The sequence below is a fragment of the Temnothorax curvispinosus genome, unplaced genomic scaffold (assembly GCF_003070985.1).
Source record: "Temnothorax curvispinosus isolate PA1 unplaced genomic scaffold, ASM307098v1 QBEX01004104.1, whole genome shotgun sequence".
Classification (NCBI taxonomy): domain Eukaryota; kingdom Metazoa; phylum Arthropoda; class Insecta; order Hymenoptera; family Formicidae; genus Temnothorax; species Temnothorax curvispinosus.
This window is the reverse complement of record NW_020213884.1, coordinates 633,791-649,451: the sequence shown is the minus strand read 5'-3', so window position 1 is coordinate 649,451 and position 15,661 is coordinate 633,791. Positions and strand designations below refer to the sequence as shown.

Sequence of the window (15,661 nt, the reverse complement as noted above, 5' to 3'; positions counted from 1 at the left end):
AAAAAATTCACAAAACATCTGTCAACATTGTAGTTGACACTTTTATAGTCATTTTGACAAACATCGTTTATTTAATATTTTATTTTTAATAAACTTTGAATAAAAATAAAAAAAAGAGATGGATTTCTTCAAAAATTTGTAATTTTTTTCTATGCAGTAATAAAAAAAAATTCTTTTAAGGTTTTTTACTTCAGAGGTAAGTATTCAAGAAAAAAAAATAGTGCAGATTGATATCTTAAAAAAAGTTGAATTATTTAGGGAGGTCAAAATAGTACTTTTTAGATAGAAAAAATCGTTGATAAATAAAAAATTAACGATAAAATTATACATAATATGGCATATATAACATTTTTGGTAATTATACAGTAATACGGACCACCCTCCGATGACCTTGACCTTGACATATGTTGTCAAAGTCACCCTCCTGAGTGACCTTCAGAAGGTTTTAGCCGTCGCTTGTTTTTTATTAAAAAATTATTAACAAAAAAAGCTTCAAAATTATAGCAGTTATTTTAAGTATTGAGAGGTATAAACGACTAATATTACGTCTTTTTTTTAAGTATAGAGAATATCTCGTTTCACGTGACAGTTGCTACTTTATCCAAACACAACATTTAAAGCAGTAAATTGTTGATAAATTGAACTCTTTTTGTTAAAGCAGAGAATACTTTATTTCGCGAGAAAGTCGCTGCTTTATAAAACAAGTAAATTTTCTTCTGAAGTAGAGAATACTTTATTCGTTTATTCACTGCTTTAAATATTGTGTTTTGGTAAATTAAGTAGCGACTTTTACGCGAAACGAGGTATTCTCTGCTTAAAAAAAGACTATTTTTTGTGTCTAAAAAGTTTTAAGTATTGAGAGGCATAAACGACCAATATTACATCTTTTTTTTAAAGCAGAGAATACCTCGTTTTGCGTGAAAATCGCTACTTTACCAAACACAACATTTTAAATAAAATTCTACATAATATTGTAAGACTTGTAATATTTATACATACAATATCTTTTTTATATATAATGCAAAAAAGATATATAAAAAAAAATATCGGATTATATATGTATAATTTTCTCATGAAGTAATAGTAAGTAATTTAGCTTTTATAGTAAATTACATTATATTGCTAATAAAAGTATAATTTTTTGAGATTATATCTTTTTTTATAATATTTGTTATTTAAATCTTATTTTTTCTTATATTTTGACGTCTTTATATTACTATTATTAAACGTAGATTTTTATTTTACGTTTCTTCTTTTTTAAGATCGTTAAGATTGTGCAAACTTATTTTTTTCATAGTGGGTGGTGTCTTGGGGCTGTAAATCGTGGTCACAGGACTCATCATTCCCGGCTTCCTCGTTACGCTTGCGCTATCAAAGGAATTGTACGCAGAGCGCGCGGCTATATAAAAGCAGCCACTTGTTGAGCGACACGCATTCTGCCGATCTGCTTCCGCCGCGGACATATCTTCGAGGACGAAAAGGGGAGCGAACATCCGACGGGTGACCACGACGGTATTTCTCATATTGTGCGACTCCAAGTCACGACTCCGGCTCAATTCGTCACGAGAGTGATTGACGTGGGACTCGCGATCAGGTCAGCCGATATCAAACTAAATTAACAAATTAGACAAACCAAATTAACGCTCGTCAAAAAGCGGACTAGTTTCGCGCTCTAGATATAAGTACAAGTTGATTATAACGCGTTTTCTGTTTTAGTATTTTATGTGTGAATATTATTACATATATTAAAAATATATTTTTACACGTGAAAGTAATATCATTTTATCCGAATCAAAAGTTCGGTGATATTATATGAAAATGAATGTAGAAAAATGATTGCAGATTTTAAATACGGAATTCTAAGAGCTTGTATGTTCATCTTTTAAATCTTAGACATGCTCATTTAGAAAACTACATTTACGTTTACAAAAGTACTAAAACTAAAAGTGTATCAAATAAGCTGACTGCAAGCTAATCATTTTTATTGTTAATTTTAAGTATATAAAGTTATTACAGAATTATTTTTTTACAGTAAATGAGACCGTGTGTGATATACAATCAAATTAAGGAAAAACCGTTGAACATAGGGGGAGGGAAATCAGGACTAAATCTCGGTTGTTTAATAACATTAATCGTGAATTTATGTACAACTCATCGCCCCTTAGTAAACCACGTGTCGTTACTTTTGGACTTGAAATAATCTCATTCAAAACTACATATTATTATGCAACCAAGATTTATTCCTGACTGTTGTATACGCCAAAGTACGCCTATACAACGGAATTACGAAGATAGCACGCGCTACCTTTCCGCTTCGCCTGTCGAGATCGCGCTGTCTCGGGCGAGTTGGTATCCAAACTCAGAGTACGCGTTACTCCTCTACCTCCCAATACAGTACACTGACCATTTAACGGCTTTTCCTTAATTAATTTATTTTTTTAAATTTAATTAAGCATATCTGTTTTATTTATGTGTTGTATCTCTTTACTGTCATTTTTTTATGGACGATGATGGATTAATAATTAATAATAAAAAAAAACATAACTTTTAATCTTACCCGTTTTTTCTAATCATGTTTACTATTTAAATTGATTGAAAATAATAATAAAAACTTGTATTTACCAACGTTTATTTGCAATTATGTTTGACGGATTCAAATTTGTTGATAAATTCAATATTACATCGATGTATAGCGTGCATTGACACGAGCGGACAGCACTTTGAATACAAAGTTAAGTAAAATTGTTTTGTACACATTTCGTATTTTTGCTATAACTTTCTAATAAAACATTTTAGAATCTATGATCTATCTCTTTATATAACATTTTTTTTATTTCTGCTTATAGAAAACATACTACCAAAGTTTGTACAAAAAAACTTGAGACACTTTATATAAAAGAAAATTGATTTATCATGATCTTTATGGAGATGATTTGGTTTTATCTGTGAATGTAGAATTGGATAATTAATTGCGGAATCCGAGAGTCTGTTTCGATTAAGATAAACAGTGTTAAATGCCGAATGGAAAAAACGCATTATACATATGAACAAGCTCATCAATTTAGCGAAATATTTTCGTCAGTTAAAACAGATGACATATCTATGCGTGTGTATTATTTTAATACATAATATTATCTTTATTAACAATATTAATTGCTTAATTAAAACAAGAAAGTCTCAATTGTATTGAACTCTAGTGTAATAATTGTTTTTAGCAATGCAATAAATTGATGCTTGTAAAGACACTCTTTCTCTCTCCCTTTCTCTCTCTCTCTTTCTTGCTCTCGATCTCTTTCTCTTACAACAGCTCGAGCCATAGAAATTATAAGTTATATTTGCATATTTTTTGTTTGAGAATATTTGTAACATTTTTATATACCATTTAAATATATGACATTTTTATAATTAAAATTGTATTACTGATATTTCGGGATTGATTCAAATTATATATTCAATAATTTTTAATAATGTAGACATGACTAAACTAAACAGATTACAAAAATACCGACTTGAGTTTTTATATTATTATATAAAATTTATTATTATATATCAATAAAAAATCTATTAATATTTTTATATATGTTTAATATTTTTATATTACAATTATTTTGATAAGACATTTTTGAGCAAATGTTTATAAAACATTTTTTTTTGTTTCTACCTGTATAACATATTTGCAAAGTTTGATCGTTTAACTTTGGAACACTATATGAATTTATGAAATATATTTGATGTAAACTCGATTTGATTTGAACATGCTTCGAATTACTCGATAATCGTCAGCGCGTTTTGATAGTACCGCTATCAAATGCCTAACTCACATTTTCTTCGATTGAATCGCGAATCACTGATGGAGAATCCGCGAGCGGCCGACGGCGTCGCGGATAAATCTTTCTCAGCAAACCGCTCGGCAGCAGTGAAAGCTACGGGAAATTACAAAAGTCGGAAGCGGAAACAGAGGAAGGACGAGCTTTTAATATCGCCGGGCGTCATTCTGGCTTTAGATCGCTGCTGCTTGCGACCAGCTCGATTTTCCGTTCTGCGCTCATCTCGTGATTCTTTCCGCCTCTGATGCTAAGATCATTTTGTCGAAACTGTGATTTCGATCTATCGCCGATATACAACTTTTTTTATAATGTTGTATAAAATTTCTCTATTAAAATTGTGCATTTATTTATTTATTATGGGAAGATACTAAAATTGTTCTGTATTTATGACATCAATAAATGTACAAAAATTTTAGTGATCACATAATATCATTAAAAAATTATGATAAAAATATATTCTTTCCTATTTTTGCCATTATTGTATTATATTCTATATAAAATAAAATTTGTATCGCATTGCGTTTCTATATTTAAAATTGATTACAATGTCACAAAACCGAATACGTACTGTATTGTAACAGCAGATTTACATTACACACGGTTATATGTTCAAATTGCGTTATAATGATTGGCTTCTCTTCTGATTAAATGTTATGGACAAAAATCTATCTATCAAAAATATTACTTTCTTTCTTAATTAATAATTAATATGAGATTTATTACTTGATAAAAAATAGAATTTAAAAAAAAATAATTTACTTAAAATAATTACTGGATGTTAAAATCTGTCAGGTAATCTGATTTGATTGTAATAAACCGATAAAAAAATATTATCAAGTTGTGTATTAATGTGTATTGATGATAAAATTATTAATATTTTTATGTTATCGAGTTTATTCGATTTTATTGTATTATCAAAGCGCGAAAAAAACATTTATATCAGTTTATATCGTTCTTTAAACTATTATTATTATTATTTAACATGATGTTTTGCTATACGTCATTCCGAGATGCAATTAATATTATTATTAATTAAGGCTAAAGTTCGGTATCACCAAACAAAAATCTTAACGGTCCCCGGATTGCCTGCACTATAAGAAGCTCGACTTATGTGACGCCAACGCGCGATCGATAATGAATCCATAGAAATTAGCGACGAACTCGCATCGCGAATTTTTGTATTAGGTCAACATCGTTCGTTGTGTTGTAATCGCGCTTCAGCAGTGCCTATGTAAAAACCTCGTTGCGAGTAAATTCCGCGGATGTATATCGAGTAATTTGGAAAGTGGTTGTGTAATTTTGCATCTAGATTTCTGCAACTTTGCAACATTAAATTGTGCTAAATCGAAGAGCGAGTTTAGATCAGTGTATAGTAATTCTCGTGACTTGACAAGGAATCATCACATGGTATTGATAAAGTACGGTTAATAAACAAACATAAAGGAATTATTGCAACCATTATAAATCATAATTTTGAAATATAGATTATTATTAGATTATTATTTTTATTATTATATAAAAATCTTGCAGTTACATGTCATTTTCTTTAAACTAAAGCAACGTATAGTTTAAAAAAAAGAACACATCTGACATTTAGCGGTTTTTGTGGGAAGTGGAGTCTTTTGTTTGCGCACCACTCGATTACTGATGTCAATCAATTGCAACAATAAGGATTCTTTCCTTTAAGCATTTCTCTTAGGAAGGCAAAGAAAATGATTTTTTAATATAACATTATTGTACGCAATATTATATTAGAAAATATTATCCTATATTCTTTTTAATCTTAAATATATGTTTTAAAAATGTGTATGTGAAAGAAAACTATTAATAATTAATAATTAATAATTGTATTTTTTTATACCATCTGTTACAGATAAAATGAATTTGGAGGATTACCGCAAACATGGTAAGCAAATGTGTAGACACATCAACATAACAAAAAAAAAAATTAAATAAAATTTGGACAATTTATAATTATTCGAAATTACACATCAGCGATTATTCCTATTCCATAACGTTATATAAGAAAAATTTCAATTGTATAATATGAATTTTATAAAATAAAAGTCGATATAATAATATTTATGAAAGTCTTGAAGCTAAAAGATTTGATTAACGTATTACAAAATATATCAATCAACTGACCTAATCTCTAAATCTGAATCAAATTGACACATTAGAATCCATTACGTTCAAGCCACGGCAATGATTGTACGTCCCTTGAAACAGCATCAATAAATAGAGATCACTGATCGAATTGGTAAAGGCTTTATAGGTGCGATATTGTTTCCGATGCGCGACATCGTTTACAGTCTAAATCTCCAGCTTTGATACTACGACTACAGCTTTGAAACTCGCTTTTCCTCTACGATTTCATTTCTAGGCGATTATTCTGTCTATTCGTCTTGGTAAATTAGGATTGGCAATGTGTGTCGCTCTATATTGCAATACAGGTTTATTCACTTATTCATAATTGTGACCAGTAACAGTAAATAAAATAAATTTGTTTTTCTTTCTTCTGGATGTTTGTAAAGCATTTTGATAGAGAATCAATTGTTGAATGAACAATTTTAGAAAACTATGTATTTTCTTATTTGCCAGAATGCAGTCTCTGTATAGGACATCATGTGACAGAAAGAGTGATTACGTTTTCCAAACAAAAGAATTCACGTGTATGAAGTAGGGGGAGTTCTAATCTTTGAAAAAGATGTGAATTGTGTCTTTTCTTTAGTACAGAAAAGCTCCTTGATTCTCAAAGCATCTTTTGTTTCTGTTTAATGGCTTTTAGTTGCAAATAAATGTGTTAAATTTTGAACGAAGAGGATTCGCAAACTTATTTTCTATAGTTTACCTAATATTACGATTCTACATCCTAGTTTAACAACACTTTTTTAATTCTTTGTTTTGTTAGCATTTTCTGATTTATAACATTTTTATAATAAATATATCGATATATAGGTATTAAATTAAGAGCAGTATTTTAAAAATGCTAAAAATTTAAAATAATTTTTTAAAATAAAATTAATTATTATAATTTTGCAATAATCATTTTATAGTTATTAATATAATTTTTTCAAATTATTATGCTGTAATAATTTGAATAATTGATAAGTTTACGTTTATTTATTATTGTGATTTACACACTCAGTTACATTTTATTTCTATTTTGTATAAACATTGGTAGTCTATATGTTGTAATAATCAATTTTTATAAATTGTTATTTTTGTAAATATGTAAAAAATTAAACGATAATAAATGAATCTGGACCGATATAAATCTCAATTAAGTAAAGAGAAGTGTCATTTTTGGTCGGGCTGAATCTTAGTAGCAATATTAATAATATTTTTGTGTAAATTTTGTATACTCAGCAATAACTGCTGATTATTTGAAACGCAGTTCTCCGTTGAAACAGTAAATCTACAGTAAGTCCAAGCCAAACTCGAATTTTTGACTCGAGTGATATTTTTTGCAATAAATTCTTTACAGTTTAAAAAGGATGCTTATTAACAACCAAAAGTTAAGTAAATTAATCGATCTAAGTATGTATTGTAGATTTATTGTTCCAACGGAAAATTACGTTTTAAAATCGACAAATAATTATAAATAATTGGTGCGCAGTTTGCTAAGTTGAAAAAAGTATGCGAAGTTTACACAAAAATATTACTAATAGGCTGCAAAAATCCAGCCCGACCGAACACTTCTCTTTTATTACTTATTTTAATTGTAAAAAGTTAATCAGCAATTTGTAAATTAAGATGCAGCATAATTTGTAAAAGAACAGATCTTGTAGTAGTATGCTCGTTAGATATTGCACATATAATGGTCTAGAATAAGCATAAATATTTGAAAATTGCACAGGAAAGGAAATGGTGGATTACATCGCCGATTATCTAGGAGACATCCGTTCTCGGCGAGTATACCCAGCGGTCTCGCCGGGATACTTGAGAAATGTCCTGCCGGCGTCGGCCCCCGTGGACGGTGAGCCTTGGGAGGACATATTCGCCGACGTTGAGAAATGCATTATGCCGGGTGTGACGCATTGGCAGAGTCCGCACATGCACGCCTACTTTCCAGCCCTGAATTCACCTGCCAGTCTGCTGGGCGACATGCTGGCCGACGCAGTAAACTGTCTGGGTTTTACGTGGGTAAGTTATACTTTCACCTATTTATCTTTAATAGCTAGTATTTGATTTTTTTTAACATATTTAATATTTAATAGTCTTTTGTTGTTCTGCAAATAATAAATTAAGAGTTTCCGATAAATATCATCAACAGCTTGTCAAAATTTTCAATTAAAATACAACATTTTTTATATAGTGTCTTATAATAATTTATAATAAATACCCACATTATAATTCATGGAACATATGGTTCTTATAATTTAAAATTTATTTTATATACACATTAATGCGTTTCAATTATTTAATTAATGATGAGGATTATGTATAACTTAATATTAAAACAATCTTTATTTTTTAATCTTTAAAAATCATAATCAATTGTCTTAATGCGATAATTGTCTTAATACGATTTTAAACTTAACATGTATATTTCTATAGGCTTCCAGTCCAGCGTGTACCGAGCTAGAAACGATCGTTATGAATTGGTTAGGCAAAATGATCGGTCTACCCGAGGATTTCCTGCATCGACCGGGCGGTTCCGGCGGCGGTGGCGTCATACAAACGACGGCGTCTGAAGCCACACTCGTGTGTTTGCTCGCAGCCAGAACCAGAGCTATCAGGGACGTGCAGGAGAATGATCCTGATTGTTTGGCGACAGAGATCAATTCGCGACTAGTTGCATACTGCTCGGATCAGGTTCGTAGCCTTTGTTTTCTGTTGAAAGTAAGAAGCTTGCAAACGTATCTAGACGATAAAGTATAAGAGTGCAAATTCCTATGATGTTTTATTTAAAAGTATATGTACGACCGCTGGGAGCAATCGCAAAAGTACCGAGCAGAAATAATAAATGCTAATAGAAGTGAAAACCTTAAATACTGCGCGTATTGCGGCGAATAAAAATTTCAAGCTTTTAGCGTTCCTTTGAGAGCTTTTTAAAATACACTGAAGCGCATTACATGGATGAACAGAGATGTATACTATCCGCATTGAAAAATAAGTTTCTCCTGGAGTTTTTTTTTTCAAGCCATTTCATTGTGTAGACACGTTTTAATAAATATAAAAATAAATAGAAAGCGTTTGATTTTGTGATTTACTGAAAAATAAATTTATATTATAAATACAACTATTGAAATTTTAATGTTAAAAATGTTAGATCAAAGATATTGATTGCCAGCATTTCAAAAAACAATAGAATTTCGAAGAACAATAGAATAATTTCAGAATCTGATTTATAGAATATTATTTTTCGAAGTCTATGTCTACATCTTTAAATTAACATCTCTAAAATATTAATAGTTATATTAGTTTATTAAAATCTGAGGAATAATAAATAAAATATTTTTTAATAGTTTTTATAATTTAAAGATTTTTATAAATTTTCTGTGTTGTTATATTTTTATTGGCTTGACAGGCACATTCGAGTGTGGAGAAAGCTGGACTCATAGGACTAGTTCGAATGCGGTATATTGAGTCTGACAGTGAATTAAGCATGAGAGGAGATGCTTTACTTGAAGCATTAACGCGCGATCGGGCTGAAGGTCTGCTTCCTTTCTTCGTAAGTTAATATTGTTTCTCTCAAATACAATCTGGATATTTTAATACATTTTAACTCACTTTTGAGTTTATCTTTTCTTATTGTTAGATACATTTAATACATCGTCAGATTCTTAATTTTTATTACGTAATTTCTTTTGCTCATCATTTTCAAATTATTGGAATTTTTATGTATTATGTCATTATTATGTATTTTATTATTTTTCTATAAAGAATGATTCTGTTGATATATTTTTTTCTAAACTTTATTATTTATTTTATCATATTATTTTTTGCCTAGAATTTATTATATTTAGCTTCTATATAGTATAAGTCATAACAAATTGTAATATAGCAGTTTTAATAACAATATAGAACGAACAACGAAATCCGCGTCTATTAACGTTGTGGCAACAAGAGCTAGTAGTCTAAGTATACGTATGGACGGACCAGTGCGCCAATTATAGATATATTCCCTGCAAGTAGTAACAGACGCACGGATTCGGCGAGCAAAGCCGGATCGACGTCGCGCTAGTTGGTCCCATAGGAGCCTCGTAGTCTGATTTGAGTCTTTGTTCGCAATGAAAAATATTTATAATCGAGACTTTTCGCGATGTAATAATATTTCCCGGATTTATTTTGCCAATTATACGTTTTCTATGATGATAATATATAGATATTGCACGATTAAAAGTCAATTTCTTCGGCATTGATTTAATTTGCTAATATATGTCATAACGTAAATGTTTCTTAAATTAAATTCTATCTTTAAAAAGAGACAAAGAAGCATGACAATATGTGTAAGATTAATGAGAGAAATTAAATCTGAAACAAATTGGGTTACTGTTAAATATAGATTAAATGTAATTTTTATTATAATATGTTCCTATACAGCTTTGTACATAATTTCTATGGTATTAAATCTGCACTTTTATAATATTGAATGTTGTTTAGCGTTATAAAAAATATATTTAAAATTTGCATTTTTTGAGAAACTTTTTAAGAAATTTTTTAAATTCTAGAATAAATTTAATTTATCTTTTCTTTATCTCTGTCTCTAGCTATTTTTTCTGTTTCTGTATATAACATAAAAAACTAAAAATTTTTAATTTATTAATTATTTAAGAAATTTTTTCTTTATTCAATACATATAAAACAACTCTGTTATCTATATAGGTGTGTGCAACCTTAGGCACCACTGGTGCGTGTTCCTTTGATAATCTCAAGGAAATCGGACCGATATGTGAGTATCGAATTTACTTGAAATATACTAATATACCTTAAATGTAAATTTTAAAACAATTTCTTCGTCAGATTCTTGGATTATGTTCCGAAATGTTATGACAGTTTGCGAATATTTTATGTTATTACAGGCCAACAAAATGGTTTATGGTTACACGTCGATGCGGCTTATGCTGGTAGCGCTTTCATATGTCCGGAATTTCGCGGATGGCTTCAGGGAGTGGAGTTTACTGATTCCATCGCATTCAATCCAAGCAAATGGCTCATGGTTCACTTTGATTGTACAGCCATGTGGTATGAGCAAAGTTATTATTAAAATTTTCCTTATAAGTTAATAGTTTTAAGAAAAAGTTAATAGTTCTTCGATTTATAACAGTAATAGTTTGAATAATTGTGTAATAAATAAATATAAATTTGATTAGAATAAATCAACTTACGTAACTCGCAAGAAAAATCAATACTCACTAGCAGTTTTTATAAAATTTGTTATAAATTGCACGTGATTTTAATTTTAAGAAAGTAAGCCACGTGCCTTGCAAGATTATCTATCGTGCCCCAATTTTCGTTTTATTAGTTGGATTGCAGAGGTACGGTCATCTTTTTCCATTCCTTCCGCAATTTCCTTTCGAGGCCGTCCCAACGATTGAACGCGCGCAGTTCACAATCTTTCAGAATATTATTTCAATTGTGTTTAAAGTCGATAGTAAGAAGTAACATGATTTATGATATTTTATGTTATGATATATTTAGGGTATATTCTCTTTTATTTATGCATTATTTAGTTAAAATTAAAAAGCAAGACTCGTGTAAAGCATATACCTTATTTGAGTAAATAAAAACTACAATAGTGATCAAATTCGAGGAATGCAAAATATGATTGCAAAATAATAATTATATCTGATAAGCGCGTTTAAAAAATCTACATATATAATGGAAAATCTATTATTACTATTGTTGCAAAAATAACTATATTTAGTAAACCTCTCTCAAAAGATTATTCATGTTTTCGTGAATAACATGTATTAAAAATTCAAAATTTTTAATTGAGACTAATAAAATACTCTAGAAAATATAAGCAAATAACTATCGTATAAAAAAATCTAAAAAAAAGGCTATATATATCTGAAAGATCCTATGTATATCGAACGTAATAAATACGCATAAATGATCAAAGTAGAGATCAGATTAGATAAGAAACCAATAAATTTTTTTGGTATATATTTGTTTTAGGGTAAAGAACAGTCAAGCTCTACACAGAACTTTTAATGTCGATCCACTATATTTGAAGCACGAAAATTCAGGTAATTTTATAATTAATAGGTTTTTTGATAATTAATCATTAAAGAGTTTGTTATTTTTATGTAAAATTATATCATTAGCGAACGTTAATTAATTATAATATTAGTTAGGTCCCATCGGATATTTTCAAAGATTTTTAAGATTTCTTCATAAATTTATAAAATTTATCTACATAAAGACTACATATAATTTTAACATATCTAATCTCTGTAAATAATATAAAATTCTCAAGTTATAAAAATATAAAACATTTTTTTATAATAATGTAAAACTTTTCTTTTAACAGGTCTTGCAATCGATTATATGGTAAGTAATAAATACATTTTGTAATATCATTAATAGATTGTAAAAGAATTTATCCAAAGCAAAAAAATTATACATATATATTTTTTTGGTTATATAAATATAAATTTTTTTAGTGTTACTATTATACATTTTAAAATAGGAAAATATGTAGACTTAGTAGTAATATATTTTGTTTTATTGTTAATTTCAGCATTGGCAGATTCCTCTATCCAAAAGATTTCGTGCTCTGAAACTGTGGTTTGTTATCAGGAATTATGGAATTACTGGTTTGCAGAAACATATACGAGAGGTACATAATATCAATTAAATACGCATATATTTTGTCAAAAAGTGAAATCTGTTTGAAACATATTTAAGAAAAGAAATATTATAAATTTGATTAGAGTTTCTTTTATTTGTAGATTAAACGTGTAATGTGTAAAAGTCCATAATTTATATTCATAGGGCGTGAGGCTAGCACAGAAGTTCGAAGCTCTGGTTTTGGCAGATGCTCGCTTCGAAATTCCTGCACCGAGACATCTCGGCATGGTGGTTTTTCGTCTTCGTGGCGAGAATACCTTGACAGAACGTTTGCTAAAGAAGCTGAATTCGCGGGGCCGACTGCATTGCGTGCCAGCCGCCTTGCACGGAAAATACGTTATTAGATTTACAGTTACCTCAACAAAGTATGTCTCTGTATTTATTTTTTAATATTTATATAATTATATTAAAAACTCAAAATTAAAGTAATTTAATTTTTTCAAACTGTGCTATATTTTCTATTTTTTGAATAGAAGAGATCGGGCAAGAAGACTTTTTTAAATATATTTGTTATTCTCTTCAATCATTCTAATGCACTTACGGATTTTATGAAATAAAACTTGGTATTTTCAGCACGACGAATGAAGATATCCTAAAGGATTGGGCAGAAATACGAAGTACCGCTAGTGAAATCTTGGATGCTACCCAATTACCACGAGCTAGAGTTCCTCTCGCAGGTAATAACAAACCGGATCTAAGACAGCTTCAGTCAGTTTAATGGACAATAGCGATCTATAATGACAAAAATAGCATTATGCTATTTTTATACAAAAACAAATAGTTTCGCATTAAGTTAAAGATATATAACGCATATAAATAATAACTTATTGTATTATAGAAAATATGTATACGTCTGAAAAATGTTGCATCTTATTGTTTATATATGTTTCATACATTGTAAAAAATATGATAAATTTAAATTATTTACACAAGTAGTAATAAAATATATATTTTTTATTCCATGAAAAAATATATGTGTATGATAAATTAAAATCACATGAGGATGCAATTTCAATTTATTATATTTTGTGATATATGAAATATATGTAATGAAATATACATATGTGCGGTAGAGTACAAAACCTTCTACATACATGTATATTTATATTTGACTTATAACACAAAATATTGTTGCTATTTATATGCACTAATAATTATTTCTTTTATTAATTATAATAGGACACAATATTAATTATGTGATATATACATAAATAAATAATTAATTTAATTAAATTTAATTTTTTAGTTAAATTAGTTAAATAAATAATTTTATTACACAATAATTTTTTTTTGTTATTACTATGAACACATGATTGCTCGTTTATACTCCATATACACATTACACTTTTCAAAGGTGATGCGTTACATATCTTCTTCGAGTTCCGACACTGTTTAACGCACGAATTAAACTTGAAATATATTGACTTCTTATTCATTAATTTATCATATTTAATATTGCTGTGAGAAATATGTAATTAATTTTGATAATTTTTCAGATACGCGACAGAAGAATGAGAATTTCGGATCGAGCTTACTATTAGCCAATTCGCCAATGTCTCCGAAAATTGTAAATGGAAGTTTTGCCGCAATATATGACACGGCCGACGTATTTGAAGAATGCATGAAAGCTTTTGGGAAAATTCATCTTGAGGCGAAAGATAGTCCAGGTACTAACGTATATTACATGATTTTAATATTATATCTAACACTGTACATTTAGCGTTTATTTAAAGAATAATTATTACCTTATTTTAATTTAAAAAACATTTATATCAATTTATTTATTTATTATTATTACTGTTGTTTGGTTAAAAAAAATTATGCGATTTTAATAAATTAAGGACGAATTGTAAACGATTTACAGACAATTGACCACAATTAATTGACTAACATTTTAAAATTATTAATCAATTTGTTACATTACATAGCTAATTATTATATAATTATATACGTAAAGAGTTTCTTGACTTTAATTAATTTCCGAAATACTCTATTAAAATATTATACACTATAATAGTTACAGAACAGTCTATAAAAGCCAATATATATTTCATGTTAATTTCAGCCATACGTCGTCGCATTCGCGGAATATTAATGTCGGGCAAGCAATTTTCGTTGGATTCTCGCATGGATCTCGTTCAGGTATGTTTAAACCAACCGCTAATTTTTATTTTTGTATATTTCGATGCCTTTGGTTTACACGGAATATACAATATAACTATATCTAATAATTCAATAATATTGTCTCTTAGGGGTACGTTTGCAGCCGTCCACTCTCGGATTCGCCTTCCGAGTTACCATTAATGAAAGAAGATGAAGATGCCGGATTATGTGAATCTGATGTTGATACACCGGATGAATCTGACAACGGTGCGTTTTTCATTACTTTAAATAACAAAAGAAGGATACACTACAAGATTTATTATTATGTTTCTTACAGGTAAATCAATTGTTTATAAAAATTGGGAGGACTCCGATAGTTCCGAAACAATTAAGAGGGAATCGTCCGTTTCGAAGAGTGGCTCGAGTTACATAGTGGCGAATGGTTCATTTGTTAACGTCGGTGCTGACGATAACGGCGACAACACGGTGACTATTGCTTCGGCCAACGTAGGCTTTCCTAGAAGTGAAACTATAGCTGCTTTTGGACATCGTCCTTACACAGGCGATTTGGAGCCTGTTAGAGTTGCCAGAAAGAAGTCACTGAAGAGAAATGAGGAAGACAATGACAAAAAGGAGTTCTGCAGAAAATGTGGTCACTATTCCAAACGTCAGTAATTAGTTCAAAAGTATTACGTATTCTTCATACGTTGAACAACGTACGCACTCGAAGCCATTTAGTGTTTAAAATAATTTTAATTCTGTTAAATTAAAATTGTTTTTGCGATATGTCATTAGCGTGTTCAGTCAAATGTTATTTTAGACTAGCAAATATATAGTTAAAAATTTTTTTTAATCAAAAAGACGTGGAATATTACAAACTTATTGTAGAAGATTAATTCTGCTCTTTTTTTATAAATAAGTACATATAT

General features: G+C 29.2%; 1 protein-coding gene across 2 annotated transcripts; it reads left to right on the top strand.

Moving 5' to 3' along the window:
* Window positions 1-1,380: 1,380 nt before the first annotated feature.
* On the top strand, window positions 1,381-15,646 carry LOC112453173 (histidine decarboxylase). 2 transcript variants are annotated; one of them, XM_025013775.1, is made up of 16 exons: window positions 1,381-1,594; window positions 5,701-5,733; window positions 7,687-7,973; window positions 8,388-8,645; window positions 9,361-9,504; window positions 10,659-10,725; window positions 10,856-11,018; window positions 11,955-12,025; window positions 12,310-12,329; window positions 12,520-12,618; window positions 12,774-12,994; window positions 13,203-13,306; window positions 14,126-14,296; window positions 14,695-14,771; window positions 14,882-14,999; window positions 15,070-15,646. In XM_025013775.1, the coding sequence occupies exons 2-16, from the start codon at window positions 5,706-5,708 to the stop codon at window positions 15,405-15,407; spliced, it is 2,166 nt and encodes a 721-aa protein (XP_024869543.1). In that variant the 5' UTR covers window positions 1,381-1,594; window positions 5,701-5,705; the 3' UTR covers window positions 15,408-15,646. The 2 variants fall into 2 exon arrangements, with proteins under 2 accessions (XP_024869543.1, XP_024869544.1); XM_025013776.1 differs by lacking the exon at window positions 1,381-1,594 and adding an exon at window positions 5,045-5,245.
* The last annotated feature ends 15 nt before the right edge of the window (window positions 15,647-15,661 follow it).

Coding starts and splice junctions, on each gene's coding strand:
- LOC112453173 (XM_025013775.1), top strand. CDS start 5,706: ATGAATTTGGAGGATTACCGCAAACATG. Junction 12,026..12,309: donor TTTGAAGCACGAAAATTCAG/GTAATTTTATAA, acceptor TTCTTTTAACAG/GTCTTGCAATCGATTATATG. Junction 14,297..14,694: donor TGAGGCGAAAGATAGTCCAG/GTACTAACGTAT, acceptor TGTTAATTTCAG/CCATACGTCGTCGCATTCGC.